This window comes from Malus sylvestris, chromosome 5 (assembly GCF_916048215.2).
Source record: "Malus sylvestris chromosome 5, drMalSylv7.2, whole genome shotgun sequence".
Lineage (NCBI taxonomy): Eukaryota > Viridiplantae > Streptophyta > Magnoliopsida > Rosales > Rosaceae > Malus > Malus sylvestris.
In genome coordinates, this window is record NC_062264.1 from 37,522,693 (window position 1) to 37,537,954 (window position 15,262).

Consider the following 15,262-nt stretch of genomic DNA (forward strand, 5'->3'; position numbering starts at 1 on the left):
GCATGAAGCCAACCATTAAGGGAAGTGATTTGACTTCTGGAAACCCTATAGTTAAGAGAGCCTCCAAACCAAATGCCCAAACCACGGGCAAAAAAGAAGTATATGTTCCACGGACTCATCTTTCCCGTTATAAATAGGACAAATCGGAGAGAAGGATGAGAGCCGCTTAAATAGGGTCACCTTGGTGGTTAATACACCATTGAGAGCCCTCCATAAAAAAGACTTAACCTTCGGCCGAATATGCATCTTCCAAACCTCATACCAATTGAACTCTCCCATTTGCTGAGGGATGAAGGGAGGCCTTGTAGTACTTGGCACCCCATGCAAACGTTGCTGGTGGTACCTCGAGCACATCGAGAACCAACCACCCTTGACCCAATGCCAAACCAGGTAGTCACAACCCCGACTAATCCAGGTTTCAAGGATTGCCAAGTGAACCTGCCACCATTTATTCTTGTCATTCTTAATATCAAGTAACTATGAATTCTCTGTGGCATTATTAATAACCAATTTATGACCGATTACTAAATAGCAGTTATCAATAACCAATTGTGATATACTGATTGAAGCTTTTGATACCTGTCTTCTACGGTGTTTCAGCGCTAGTAACGACTGTCTCCGCCCTAAGTGATTTAGAGATCTCTTGCATACACCGTAAAACAGTTGTTGGAATTCTTATCAACCTAATACTTCTGTAATAACAGTTTGTTCACATTTTCAAGTTGTATTAAGAGTTGGTCTTTTGATATATTTAAGGCAAATGATTTAAGTACACCCATTTTCTTCTTTTGCACAACCTGTTTTATTTTTGTCATTTGATTATCCTTCGGTTTATACAAATGTTCAAGTACATTATAAACAAACAAGTGTGTCCAATGGGAGAAGAGGAGCGTGCAAAAATTATTTCTCGATGAATTGCAGCTTAAGTTTTGATCATTTGGAGCCAAACTTTAGTAAGAATTAGAACAATTTCACGCAGTAACTAAAAAACAAAGAGGAAAAAAAATTCAAAATTATCAGAAAATTGGATGCAGGGATTTCACCTTTTTCATTTCATCTAAGAAAATTCCTTTTTGGAACTCCTCAAAGAGTTCTATAGGGGTAGGCTCGTTGATAAGTGAGTCAGAATCTTTTACAATGGTTTTATAGTTATGTGGGAGCTGCTTCACTTGTTGTGATCCAACGGCTGCGGGGTTAGAGGGAGTTGATTTTGCTTCTGCTGTGGCCGTAGGGTTAGAGAAAGTCATATTTGCTTCTTGTGCAGTCGCGGGGTTAGGGAGAGTTGATTTTACTTCTGGTGCGGCTGTAGGGTTAGAGGGAGTCGGCTTTGCTCCTGTTGTGACCGCGGTGTTAGAAGGAGTTGACTTTGCTTCTGGTGCGGCTGCGGGGTTATGAGGAGTCGGTTTTTCTTCTAGTGTGGTGCGGGGTTAGGGGGAGTCGGCTTTGCTTCTGGTTTAGCTGCGGGGTTAGAGGGAGTCAGCTTTGCTTCTGGTTTGGCTGCGGGGTTAGAGGGAGTCGGCTTCGTTTCTGGTTCGACCACGGGGTTAGGGGGAGTCGGCTTCGTTTCTGGTTCGACCACGGGGTTAAGGGGGTCAGTTTCACTTTTAGTTTGAGCGATGTTATGAACTAATCTTGATTACCTTAGTCACAGTGATTCGATTGCGGGGTTAGGGGGAGTCGGCTTCGCTTCTGGTTCGGCCACGGGGTTAAGAGGAGTCAGTTTCACTTTTAGTTTGAGCGATGTTATGAACTAATCGTGATTGCCTTAGTCACAATGAGATTTTAGTTAATAATAGTGATGACTAAAGTGTAAGGTAGTTAAAAGACGTAATTGTAAGGGGTTAAAAGTATGAGGTTCGATTGTAATGGGCCAATACTTAGTAGAAGGTTTCAGTAATTGTCAGTCATTGTCCATGTGGCACTTTTGTATTGGGGAATTACAGGCATGTGGGTTATACATGCTTCCGAAATTATTGTAATGAAAACTTTTGGAAAAAATCAGTTTATATTTCTCTTTTGGTTCTCTCTCTATCCTATCACATTCTTTCACTTTCATAGCTACCAATTCTGGTTGATTCTCCGGCGCTGGTTGGGTTGTAACATTGGTATCACCCTCCGTTCCTGGATTTTCCTATCCATGTATGCCCCGTCCCAAACCCATCACTCGTTCCACCATGGATGCCCGCTTTGCTGCTTTTGAATCTGAATTTCCTTCGATCATCCGTGAGGCAGTGAATTCCACTTTTGATGCTAAGCTTCCAGCCCAACTCAATGCGCGCCTTCCGGTGTATTTTGAGCAGTTTCGCTGCGAGCTCACTCATGAACTCATCTTTCGTCGTGAGGGTGAAGGTTCATCCATCCCACCTCATTCAGATCCACCTGTTCCTCATGAGCTGGCTCAGATCCCACCACCGCCTCATCCTGGCCCTCCGAATCCATGGCCGCCGTGGCAACAGCACCTCGACTTTCACAGATTCACTGACGGTGATGATATCCTTGCTTGGATTTACAAAGCCGAACAGTTCTTCTCCTTCTATAGGATCCCAGATGCTTAACGTGTTCTCACGGCCTCCTTTCATTTTGAATGTAAGCTTCTTCACTGGTTCCGTTGGATGGACTGCATCACCATCACCCCCACTTGGTCGGAGTTTACAAAAGCCCTTTGTCGCGAGTTTGGACCATCTGCTTTCGACGATAGTGCCGAGGCTCTCTTCAAACTTCACAGCTCGGTACTCTTCGTGATTATATCGCTGAATTTCACCGCTTAGCTACTCGCTTACCTGAGATTAGCCCTTTTATGTTACGAAGTTGCTTTTTAGGGGGTTGAAAAAGGAACTTTGTTATGATGTCAAATTGTGAAAACCAGCAAATGTCCATGAGGCGATTGCCATTGCGGTGCAGCTTGATACCAAGCTTACGGAGCTAAAATCGGTCCTATCTTGAAACCATACAGCTTTTAAACCCTTTTCAACCATTGTTCCACCTTCCTCCCATACTATGCCACACACTATCAACCTTGCTATTAAGAAACTAACCTCAGAGGAGATCCAGATGAAGAGAGCGCGAGGGGAATGCTGGTTTTACACTGATAAATGGGTAATGGGACATAAGTGTGGTCTTAAGCAACTATTGATGATGGATGTGATGGATTCTGAAGTTGTAGAATACAATATAGAGGCCAATCACCCTGAGTTGCAGCGCATGGAACTTAGTGAATGTGCTTTTTTATGGCATTGATGGAGGCTCTACAAAACACACTATGAAAGTGCTTGGTCAGATTAATGGTCACCCCGTGAAAATTTTACTTGACTCGGGTAATTCACACAACTTTGTTGATTCCAAATTGCTTAAACAATGGGGATGGCAAGCAGAAACTACCAAGGCTTTTCAGCTCATGATAGCTGATGGAGGCAAAGTTACAAGTTCTGGTTGTTGCAAGGCTGTGGAATTGTCTCTTGCAGGGTATCATTGTCTTACAGATATGTATTCCTTGTCTCTGGGGGTTGTGATGTAGTGTTAGGGGTGTAATGGCTCTCCACAGTGAGCCTTGTGTTATGGGATTTCTAACTACTCACTATGGAGTTCACTAAGGACCACCAAACCTATAAGTTGTCCCACCATTCTTCAAATGCCTCAGTCATTCAAGAAGTCTCGCTGCACCACTTGGATAAAGAGCTAGTTAACTCTAACTTGGGGTTACTTTTGTATTCCATGGAAGAAGAGAAACTAGAATCTTATGACTTAAATTCAGTGCAGTTGCAGGAGCTGCAACAACTCTTGGGTAAGTTTGAGGCACTCTTTGTCTTGCCTACCAAGCTTCCCCCACCGATAGACCATGATCACCATATTCCTTTGGTGCAAGGTGCCAAACCCCTAAACATCCGACCATACCACTATGGTCCATTACAAAAAACGGAAATAGAAAAGATAGTTCAGGAGTTGCTGGAGGCAAGTTTCATAAGGCCAAGCCATAGTCCATTTTCTTTCCCTGTGTTACTCGTAAAAAAGAAAGAAGGCACTTGGTGAATGTGCATTAACTATAGGGAGCTCAATGCCCTCACTATTAAGGATAAATATCACATACCCCTTGTTGATGATCTGTTGGATGAGTTGCATGGGTCTCTCTATTTCTCTAAGCTAGACTTACGATCTGGATATCATCAGATCTTAATGCAACCTGGGGACATTGAAAAAACTGCATTTAGGACTCATGAAGGACACTATGAGTTCCTAGTTATGCCTTTTGGGCTTACAAACACTCCTGCCACATTTCAAAGTTTAATGAATGCTTTATTCAAACCCCATTTGAGAAAATGTGTGTTAGTCTTCTTTGATGACATTCTTGTTTATAGTCGGACCTGGGAATCCCATTTAGCCCATTTGCAGATGGTATTTGAGATATTACAGGCTAATAAACTCTTCCTCAAGAAATCTAAATGCTCATTTGGACAAAATAGAGTTGAGTACTTGGGTCACATTGTCTCTAAGGAAGGAGTGGCACCTGACCCTCGAAAAATTGAAGCTATACAAAGTTGGCCTGCACCACGAAACGTCAAGGAACTCATGGGGTTTCTGAGTTTAACAGGCTACTATAGAAAATTCGTACCAGGCTTTGGCAAGATTTGCCAGCCCTTATACCACTTGACAAGGAAGGATGGATTTCATTGGAATGCCAAAACTCAACAAGCTTTTGACAAGCTTAAAACATCTATGGTTTCTCCACATGTGTTAGCACTACCAAATTTCTCCAAGCCTTTTGAATTAGAGTGTGATGCCTCAGGCTGTGGTATTGGAGCTGTACTACAACAAGGAGGAAAGCCTATTGCTTTTTCAAGCCAGTCACTAGGTCAAGAAATCAAGCACTCTCCACTTATGAAAGAGAACTAATTGCAGTGGTTTATGCAGTACGAAAGTGGCAAAATTATCTGCAAGGACGACATTTCATAATTAAGACTGATCATAACAGTCTTAAATATTTTCTACACCAACAAGCTAATACTACATTCCAACAGAAATGGGTATCTAAATTGTTGGGGTAAGATTATGAGATACAGTTCAAAAATGGCTCCCAAAATGCAGCAGCCTATGCCTTATCCAGGTTACATGGGGTGCCTAGGCTACAAGAATCGTTGGAGTTAACGGGAGCATGCTATGCCATTTCTTACCCATACCATGGATGGATTGACGAATTAAGAAGAAACACTGAACAAGATGAGTGGGTCAAAACAAAGAAAAAAGAAGTTCTTGACTCTTCACTAAATGGCACAAGTGATTCTTCTTTGGGAAAGTACACTATTGACAACAGATTTTTGCTTTACAAGCACAGAGTGGTGTTGAGTCCCCACTCTGAGCGGAAAAGGAAAATTTTAGCCGAATACCATTGTACTCATTCTACTGGTCACCAATGAATACTTAAAACATACCAAATGGTCAAGAGAGGCTTGTATTGGCAGGGAATGAAGAGATATATCAAGACTTATGTGGCAGAATGTCAAGTGTGCCAACAAAACAAGGTGGAAACCATTTCTCCACCAGGGTTGTTGCAACCTTTGCCTATCCCCCAAAGAGTTTGGACAGACATCATCATGGCTTTCATAGGAGGACTGCCTTTATGCAAAGGAAAATCTGTGATATTAGTGGTGGTTGACAGGCTGTCCAAGAGTGTTCACTTCATAGCAATGTCCCACCCATACACGGCAATCACAGTGGCTCAGGCCTTTATTGACAATGTGTTGAAACTTCATGGCATACCAAACTCAGTGGTCAGTGATCGAGATCCTATTTTTGTTTGTGCTTTTTAGCGGGAATTGTTCAAATTACAAGGATCCAAACTGTGTATGAGCTCTGGTTACCATCCACAAACTGATGGGCAAATTGAAGTGATGAACTGGTGTCTTGAGACCTATTTGAGGTGTTTTGTCGGAGGTCAACCAAAGAAGTGGGTACAATGGCTTCCCTGGGCCGAGTGGTGCTTTAACACTTCCTACCACTCATCTGCCAAATTCACACCTTTCGAAATTGTTTGTGGTTATCCTTCTCCCCAAGTTATACCCTATGAATTCGGTACTGCAAGAGTGGAAGCCGTGGGACAAGGTTTAATGGAAAGGGATAAGGTCTTATCCATGCTAAAACACAACCTGGAAATGGCTCAGAATCGCATGAAGATGCAGCAAGATAAGAAAAGAATGGAGAGGCAATTTGAAGTTGGGGATTTTGTTATCTGAAACTGATTCCTTATCAATTGCAGACCCTATCTCCTCACAACCAAGGAAGAAAATATCGGTAATATCAGAAATATCGGTAGTCCGAAAACACGGAAATATCGATGGAAATATCGGTATAATATCGATATCGATAAAAATTACATGGAAACCATGGAAATTGTAAGAAAAACTTGGAAATTTATATTGAAACTTTGCAGGATGTTTATTTAGTCAATTATCTATTAGTTTATCACAAAAAATTGGAAGGAAATGCATTGCATGATGGATTTAACTGATTTAAGTTGATTATACAGCGAGCTGGCAAACACTGTGAGTGTAGAAAATATGTAGTAATTAATGAAAAAAAGATTAAACACATCATAATCATTTATATATAATGATTTACTACAATATTTTACACTTTATACATTGCAGGGTAAGATACATGAGTGATTTAGAATCTTGATGAAACCACCATTACTTTTTATCTTGTCAAAAGTTGTAAAAGTTGTCAAGAGTCAGAGACAGAGAGTCAGAGACAAGGTTATGAATTAAGTAAAACTAATGAAAATGGCTTGAAAACTTTGAGTTTTAACGATAAGGACAAAATAAAGGGTAAAATGAATAGTACCAAGATTGACTTTTTAGTGTAAAAATATGGTTTTTCGTTAAAGTGAACAGTACCAGGAGCTTTTTGTTAAAGTTCCCTATGAATTATTTGAATGCTTTTTTTTTCTCACACGCCACCACACACATACATAGAGTCAGAGACTCTCACACGCCACCACACACGCACACAGAGACATTTATAAAATATATGTTTAATTTAAATAGGTTTAAGAATTATGTGGACCGTCGGATTGGTTGAGATTTAATCTCAACCGTCCAATCCAACTTAAGTTTTTCAGTCCTCTCCTCTCCGTCTCTCATTCTGAATCTCTGATTCACAGACACGCACACACATTCTCGAACTCTCTCAAGTCTGAACCCAATCTCATCTCTCTCAGTCTCGATTTCCCAATCTCATCGCTCTCAGTCTCGACTCCACAGTCGTCGAGACGCCATCGTCGTCATCTAAGAGTCACCGCAGAAAAAAGGGGCGCCGTTGTCGTCAGAAGTAAGGAGGTGCCGTCGTCGAGACTCTTGCCTCTCCTTCTGTAGAAGTATGAAGGAGGCACCGTCGTCGTCATCCAAGAGTTGTCGACGTTGTTGTTATCCAAAAGTCGCCGCAGAAGATTTGACAACGATTTTGCATCGTATACTGAGTCCAATGGTTTCGATAGTCGCAACTCCTCTCCGGCGAAGCTCCAGGGAGCGGAAGGAACGAAGCAGTCGTAGAAAAAGCAGCCGCCGGAATGAACGATGAGATTTCTGGGTTGATTTCAAAATATAAGGTTTTATTTCGATTTTTTTTTCTGGGTTGATTTCTAGGGTTTATCAAGATTGGGGTTGAATCTGTTTTGATTGTTTCTTGATCTGCAATTGGAACAAGATTGAGGTTGATTTCTGGGTTGATTTCTAAAATGTCGCGATATTATCGGTAATATCACGATATTATCGATAATATCGATAATATCGATAATATCGATAATATCGCGATATTTTGACGAAAACCTATTGGACGTGTGTGGAAATATCGGACTCCGAAAAAAACGATAATATCGGCGAAATATCGCCGATATTATCGATTTTTTATACCCTACTCACAACTACCATAAGCTTCTGCCACGATACTATGGTCCTTATGAGATTTGTGAGAAGGTTGGAAATGTGGCCTATAAACTGAACCTACCACCAAACACAAAAATCCACCCTGTGTTCCATGTGAGTCAATTGAAGAAACACCTGGGAACTAGAGTGACACCACAGACTGTCCTACCACAGGTTGTTGAAGATGGGTTGGTAGGGAATGTACTTGTCGCAGTGTTGGCAAGGAGAATCTATAAGAAAAGAGATGTTGCTGGAGTTCAATTACTAGTACAGTGGCAATAGTAAGAGGAATCAGAGGCGACCTGGGAGGATTTTGATGAGTTCAAAGCCAAATACCCCTCATTTCCTCTCTGAAACCTTGTGGACAAGGTTCTCTAAGGGGAAGGTATTGTTATGAACTAATCGTGATTGCCTTAGTCACAGTGAGATTTTAGTTAATAGTAGTGAGGACTAAAGTGTAAGGTAGTTTAAAGGCGTAATTGTAAGGGGTTAAAAGTATGGGGTTCGATTGTAATGGGCCAATACTTAGTAGAAGGTTTCAGTAATTGTCAGTCATTGTCCATGTGGCACTTTTGTAATGGGGAATTGCAGGCATGTGAGTTATACATGCTCCCGAAATTATTGTAATGAAAACTTTTGGAAAAAATCAGTTTATATTTCTCTTTTGGTTCTCTCTCTATCGTATCACCTTCTCTCACTTTCATAGCTACCGTTTCTGGTTGATTCTCCGGCGCCGGTTGGGTTGTAACAAGCGAGGGGTTAAAGGGAGTCGGCTTGGCTTCTTGTGCGAGCTGGGGGGGGAGGGTGGAAGAGGGAGTCGAGGGGAGAGAGTAAATAACTACTGTTCCGGACGGAACAGTAAAGGGCGTTGTGGATTGGGGGATAGATGGTTGATGATGAGAGCGACTAACCCCTATCTCTTTATGTAGTTCATCAATTATGTTTTTACTTTATATAGATAGGAAGACATGGCTAAACTAGTCAATTCCACAAGTCAGCAACGTCAGGATGAGGACAAGATTGCCATGAACTCCTTTTCTTTTACTTTGGAATTTTGACCATGTGGGAAAGCATGATAAGCAATTAAACATGAATTCCTTTTCTTTTAATTTGGAATTTCGACCATATGGGAAAGCACTAGATTGACCTAAGAATTTTTTGCTAAAGTTTTTGGATTCCCGACTTTTTGTATTTGATATGTATAAAAAGAATTTGTTAAATACATAAAAAGTTTATGTCTATATTAAATATTATTAAAAAATTAATATTATTAAAAAATATACAAACATTACTTAAATATTACTCATCTCACATTTTTAGACGCAAATGTACTAAGTGTTTGCAGTCATAAGTCTAAGATTGAGAGTGCATAGCAATAAAACTTGATAATCAAAATTATAAATAACAATAAAACTTGATTGAAGAATATAATAAATTCAACAACACCAATTAGTTTTCTTGTTTTTTTTTAAAATTATTATTATTAAGGAGGGCGATGGTTCAAAACTATTACAATAATTTGGGGGACGGGAGAAGTTTTGAACCTGGGATGCATGTGTGGAAACCCAACACCCATTAAGATATTGGGCCACATGCAATTAGTTCTCTTGTTTTCCTTCTAAAATCAACATCAACTAACGAATTGAGTATTAGAATAATCTAGCTAAATAATAAATTTTTGAATGTTACCTCAAATTATAATGTTCAAGACTTCAAGACCATCCATGTAATAATTGATTTAAACATTCAATAGAAATGTAAAGATTGAGAAGCGGAAAGAAAATAGATTGTAAAGAGACTTAGGTTTTTTAACTCTAGATGTTGAAGAACTATTCCCACTGTATCAACAACTCATTATGACATCTTTTACATTTTCTATATTTAAATGTTATATTCAGGATGTATAAAAAAAAAATTAGGCTCCCATAATTGGAGGCCCCCCACCATTTTACTCGGTTACCCTCAAGGCAGGACCTGTAAATTGGAAAGTACTTTCAAATAAAGCGTTTATTCCATATGCTAAAACTTTTGTTTGTTTATCGTATATATTCTATTAAATAGCCTTCATTCTCATATAAGACATCACATGTCATATATTATTCTCATTTATAAAGTAATATTTAAATTTGTAAGTGATTATTGCATTAGCAAAAACCATTCGTCTTTAGTTGATGAATTTGTATATACAAAATAATTAACACCTTAATCAATGACCACACGCCCAAAAAGTATGAGGGATTTGATCAATAATTTTTTTATGCTCAAGTAAATGTTACAAACCGATGCAAGCAAAAGAAAGAAAAGGAAAAGGTAAAAATTAAAAAATGGGATGGACAAGTGTCCAAAGTGCGTGGAATACAAAAAGATGCTTCCACCTTCATCACCCGGTTCCCTTTAGCAAATTTCGTGGCAGAAACGCACTGCAAAATAATACTGAGGAATACCAACACCTAATCTTCATACAGTTCAACGGGCAGGTCCCTGGTTTTCTCCACAAACGTTCCTCTCAGAATTTCTCAGATACCCAGATCAATTTTACCTCCCAATCAACCAAGTTACTCACTTTTTCTGAATCCAAAGCAAAAATTGCAACGCGGGTTTCTAAGATTTGGACTTTCGATTGCCAAACCGACGAGAAGTCTCTGCACAAAGGCCGTGTTGTCTGGAATTCCAAACCACGAGCTGTATGTGAAAGTTGGCGCCAAATCAACCGGACCAATTCCAATTGGTCAGCTCGTTGGAGTGGTTGAGAAGGCCGCTGAGACTGGCGCTGAGGTTTGCTCTTTAGCTCTGTTTTTGTAATTCTTTGAATGTGCCGGCATTGCGTAAATAATTTAATTTAAAGAAGAATCCAGATGGAATTTGCTTTTGATTCTTGTGGGGAATGCTTGAATTTTCGTTTTTGGTTTTTTTTCAATCCTGTTGAGTATGGTAATTTGATTTTGGAAGCATTGTTGGCTTTTGGTCATGCCTTTGTTTACTCTGAGAGTGTTATTTTACTCTGGCAACGCCTTTTTTTTCCGTTAAATATATGTTTAAGGAATGAAAGTTGTTAAATTTCATCCTGATAGGAGTTGGCAACTACACATGGTCAAAATATTTTCACAAAAAAGAGGTAATAAAGGAGAAAAACATTGCCGGTGTGATATAATACGATATAGTTTTGCTGCTAGAAAGTATGTTGATTCGTCGCGTTATGTGTAATACTTGCCGTGTTGTCCATTACTGAATCATCATGAACTTCTTATAGCTTATGTTATCTCCGTCTCTTTTCAGGTTGTGATGAATGCTGTTAATAAGCCTCGGAATGTCACCTATAAAGGAGTAACGGACTTGGTCACTGAGTAAGAACCGAATCGACATGCTTTCATTAGTGTGTATGTTTTGATGCTTCAATTGACTTGTAGTGATAACACCTTCTAGAATGGAGTAGAAGTTTGACTCTTTACATGTAGAGGTTGAAAGTTACATGTAAAGGTCGAACCTTTTACAAGCAAGGTTCACTAATCATGAAGGAAAATTCATTTATCATGTGTTCCGTTCTTATTCTTATAATAGCCTAGCATGAATTTTCGTGTGATATGAAAACTATTTGCAGCACAGATAAAAAGAGCGAAGCCACAATTTTAGAAGTTGTGAGAAAGAACTTTGAAGATCACCTTATTCTTGGAGAGGAGGGTGGAATAACTTGAGATGCATCATCTGATTATTTGTGGTGCATTGATCCTTTAGGTTAGTATCTTCTACGGTGCAGTATAGGTGTGCTTGTGCATATTGGGTTTTTCAAGACTCCATCAAGTATGATATGGTTTCATGAAATTGGTGTTTCGGAACATTATTTACTGTAAATTTTTCAGCCTTCATAATTCTTGCCTCAATACTTTTGACTTTTACTTTTTCCATAACTAATAGTAGCAAAATTACTTAATTAGTAAATATATGTTTATGTATATAGCCGGAAGTTCATATACTCATACATATAGGAATGTTTAGAGATGAACTTTCTGATGGCTGTTATGAAATTGGAATGAGCTATTAGGGTGGTGCTGGGGTAGCGTTTTATATCCAGATACCTTTTATAAGAGTAACCTGACAATTCTTAGTTTTGTCTTATCTAACCTCTGATATCTTCGTAGATGGAACAACAAATTTCGCACATGGTTATCCTAGCTTTGCAGTTTCTGTTGGAGTTTTATTTCAAGGAAAACCTGTTGCTGCTGCCGTGGTACTGATCACATATAGTAGATTTTATTTGACATGTTGCTTGCATGATTCCATTATATGTTAAGATATCTATTTGATTTTCCAGTACTCCCCTTCAGTAGACATGTGCCATGTAGCTCTCGGGATTGTAGAAGCTTACTGAGAATATCGACTAAAGCCGTGGGATATGGCAGCTGGTGTTTTGGTAATATTTTGTTTTCTCACAAACTCATGTGTTAGGTGTTTGTGTAATAATAATATTTGGAAGTCTATTGTTATAATACTCAATTGAATACCTTCATGTTTTGGTTTTGTTGAAACATAATACATCGGCAGAGAATTTTGTTTGCTCTCTCAATTTTAGTTTTTCCCCCCAAGGCAATTTGGTCTGATTTTTTATTTGCATTATATAATATATTGTTCAGGTTTTTCTTTTCAATATGTTTTTGTTTTTACTTAGTTACGAGAGCCTAACTAATAATTGATACTTTGTTACGCATGGTTTAGTTCTTTTTTAATTTTTCTAGATGAACTTAATACTTGGAAAGAGTTGTGATAACTCAAAGTATCCATCGGAAATCAAGCACGTAACAAAATAATATACCAATTGACAGTTCAGTTCCAGTATGAATAGTTTGTACGGGAAGAACATACAAATACTAGACTTTCTGTCATTAGATATATCTTTTATGTTTTTATGGCAAGTCTTTGGAAGTGCTGCTTCAGACAATCTCGTGACAAGATGCTTAAACTGATGCATGAAAATTATAGTTCACTTGTCTCTCAGCAGAATCATGGTGACCAGATGGGTGATTTTAATTATTCATAGAATTTGGTATTGCAATTTTGAGCAGATAGTTGAAGAGGCTGGAGGAAAGGTTACGTGCATGGATGGTGGAAAAATTTCTGTAGTTGATAGATCTGTCTTGGTATCCAATGGTGTGCTGCATGGCAAGGTTAGTCTTCTGCTTTATCCAGAATCTAATTACAGAATCTCAAGTGTTAAGATCAAACCATGGTTATATATGCATGATCTTAACTTTTCATTGCCTTTCCATTACTACCACTAATCTTGTTCACTAGTTATATAATCATTTATGGAGAGTCAAGGGCTAATTCAGTTTACTTAACTTGATGTATGTTTCTACTCATGAAGTGGCAAGCTTTCCTTTCCCTTTCTCCAATTTTCAGGTTAGGGTAGGTCGGGGGGAGTGAGTAGTAGAGCAGATGCCGTAGATTGTAATCATTTTAAATTTACTAGTGGTTTTAAATAAAAAAATTCTAGAAATTAATTCTTGTAAAATGCAGCTTTTAGAGAGGATTGCACCTGCAACAGAGAAGTTGAAGAGCAAAGAAATTGATTTCTCTTTGTGGTACAAGCCCGAAGATTACACAACAGACATTTGATGCACCTCTCAGTTCTTTTTTCTTTGTTTTTGCCAATCGTGCCGAGAACATATCTTCCACAGGATGGTGGTCTCTCATTGTTGCATTGGTGACGTTCGCTGTAAGTCACATTTCAAGCGCACATTATAGATTTTATTGCAGCATGTCTTCCTTTGCTGATATGAATATTGCTTTAGGGTTTTAATCACAGCATAACATGTTTTCCTATGTTGCTTTAGGCAAGTGGAGTAGGTTTGAATTGATCTAATTCAGAAATAATTGTCGATAACGTTGATGGATCGATCTTTTTGGTCAAGAATTGATCCTATGTGAAATCACTGCAGTCACTCTACTAAAGCAGAAAGAAAAATGTGAATTTTGGGCAGTAGTTAAAATTGTATCTCCCTTTCATTATTCTATTCCCATCATTTCTTACATATACATTCCTTTAATTTTGCTTCATTAAAAGGAAAAAAAAAAAAAACTAGAACGTTATTTCTCTGCTCATAAGCAAAGTTGCCGAGTACTCTGTAACTTATTTATTAGTTTTAGGACGAATTTCGGCACCCTTGATAACAAACCCTTTCTTCCATTGCCCACTAAGTTGACGGAGTGAAAAAATCATGTAGCCATACTGCTCAGGCGATGCTCTAAATTCGCCGGCTGGGATCTCAACCCATTTTCCTCTCTGCTTTTGCATCAGATCAACCTTACGAGTGTGCTTGTCACCAGCAGGGGTTTCGAGAGTGATTTCGACTGGTTCTTCCCATCCATATTCTTTAGCATTCAGCTTGACCACAAACACAACTTCATAGAGAGTTCCGGGTGACAGGTATGCGGTTTCAAACTTCCCGTGCACTTCTAGCCAACATGCATCTAACAGTTCAGCAGCATCAATGCGGTCATCACTGCATTTAAACCCTAAGTTAGGACCGATTACTATATAGCAGTTATCAATAACCAATTGTGATATACGGATTGAAGTTTTTGATACCCGTCTTCTACGGTGTTCCAGCGCCAGTAACGACCATCTCCGCCCCAAGTGATCAAGAGATCTCTTGCATACACCGTAAAACAGTTGTTGGAATTCTTATCAACCCAATATTTCTGCAATAACAGTTTGTTCATATTTTCAAGTTGTACTAAGAATTGATCTTTTGCTATATTTAAGGCAATGATTTCCGCACACCCATTTTCTTCTTTTGCACACCTATTTTCTTTTGCGCACCCTGTTTTATTTATGTCCTTTGATTCTCCTTTGGTTTATACAAATATTCAAAGGCATTATAAACAAACAAGTGTGTCCAAAGGGAGAAAATGAGCGTGCAAAAATCATTTCTCGATGACTTGCAGCTTTAGTTTTGTTCATTTGGAGCTACCCTTTACTAAGAATTAGAACAATTTTACGTAGTAATTGGAAAACAAAGAGGAAAAATAATTTAAAATTGTCAGAAAGTTGGATGCAAGAATTTCACCTTTTTCATTTCGTTTAAAAAAATTCCTTTTTGGAGCTCCTCAAGGAGTTCTCTAGGGGAGGGCTCGTTGATAGGTGAGTCGGAATCTTTTACAATGGCTTTGTAGTTATGTGGGAGCTGATTCACCTGCTGTGCTCCTACGGCCGCGGGGTTAGAGGAACTCAGCTTGGCTTCATGTGCAGGCGGGGATGCGGGCAAAGGTGGTGGGGGCGGAGATGCGGGCGGGGTTGGTAGGGGCGGTGGGGGTGGTGGGGTTAGCAATGATAGGGGTGGTGGTGGTGGGGG

At 39.1% G+C, this 15,262-nt stretch overlaps 2 protein-coding genes across 13 annotated transcripts in view; one reads left to right on the forward strand and one right to left on the reverse strand.

The window, feature by feature from the left end:
• The window catches only part of LOC126623256 (phosphatase IMPL1, chloroplastic-like), a 35,052-nt gene that overhangs the window by 12,515 nt on the left and 7,275 nt on the right, over nucleotides 1-15,262 (forward strand). For 3 of the 12 annotated variants that reach the window (XM_050292077.1, XM_050292081.1, XM_050292080.1), the window contains one exon: nucleotides 12,971-13,072. The exons of 1 other annotated variant lie outside the window; for it this stretch is intronic. In XM_050292077.1, the coding sequence (XP_050148034.1) occupies nucleotides 12,971-13,072 (102 nt within the window). Of the gene's footprint in view, nucleotides 1-10,294; nucleotides 10,689-11,189; nucleotides 11,258-11,511; nucleotides 11,646-12,049; nucleotides 12,139-12,222; nucleotides 12,322-12,970; nucleotides 13,073-15,262 lie in introns of those variants that run through there. 8 more of the 12 variants (XM_050292082.1, XM_050292083.1, XM_050292087.1 and 5 more) reach the window with 8 other exon arrangements.
• LOC126623257 (lectin-like) lies at nucleotides 13,889-14,901 on the reverse strand. Its single transcript, XM_050292090.1, has 2 exons — nucleotides 14,497-14,901; nucleotides 13,889-14,410 (listed from the first exon to the last, which is right to left on the reverse strand). The coding sequence occupies exons 1-2, from the start codon at nucleotides 14,628-14,630 to the stop codon at nucleotides 14,038-14,040; spliced, it is 507 nt and encodes a 168-aa protein (XP_050148047.1). The 5' UTR covers nucleotides 14,631-14,901; the 3' UTR covers nucleotides 13,889-14,037.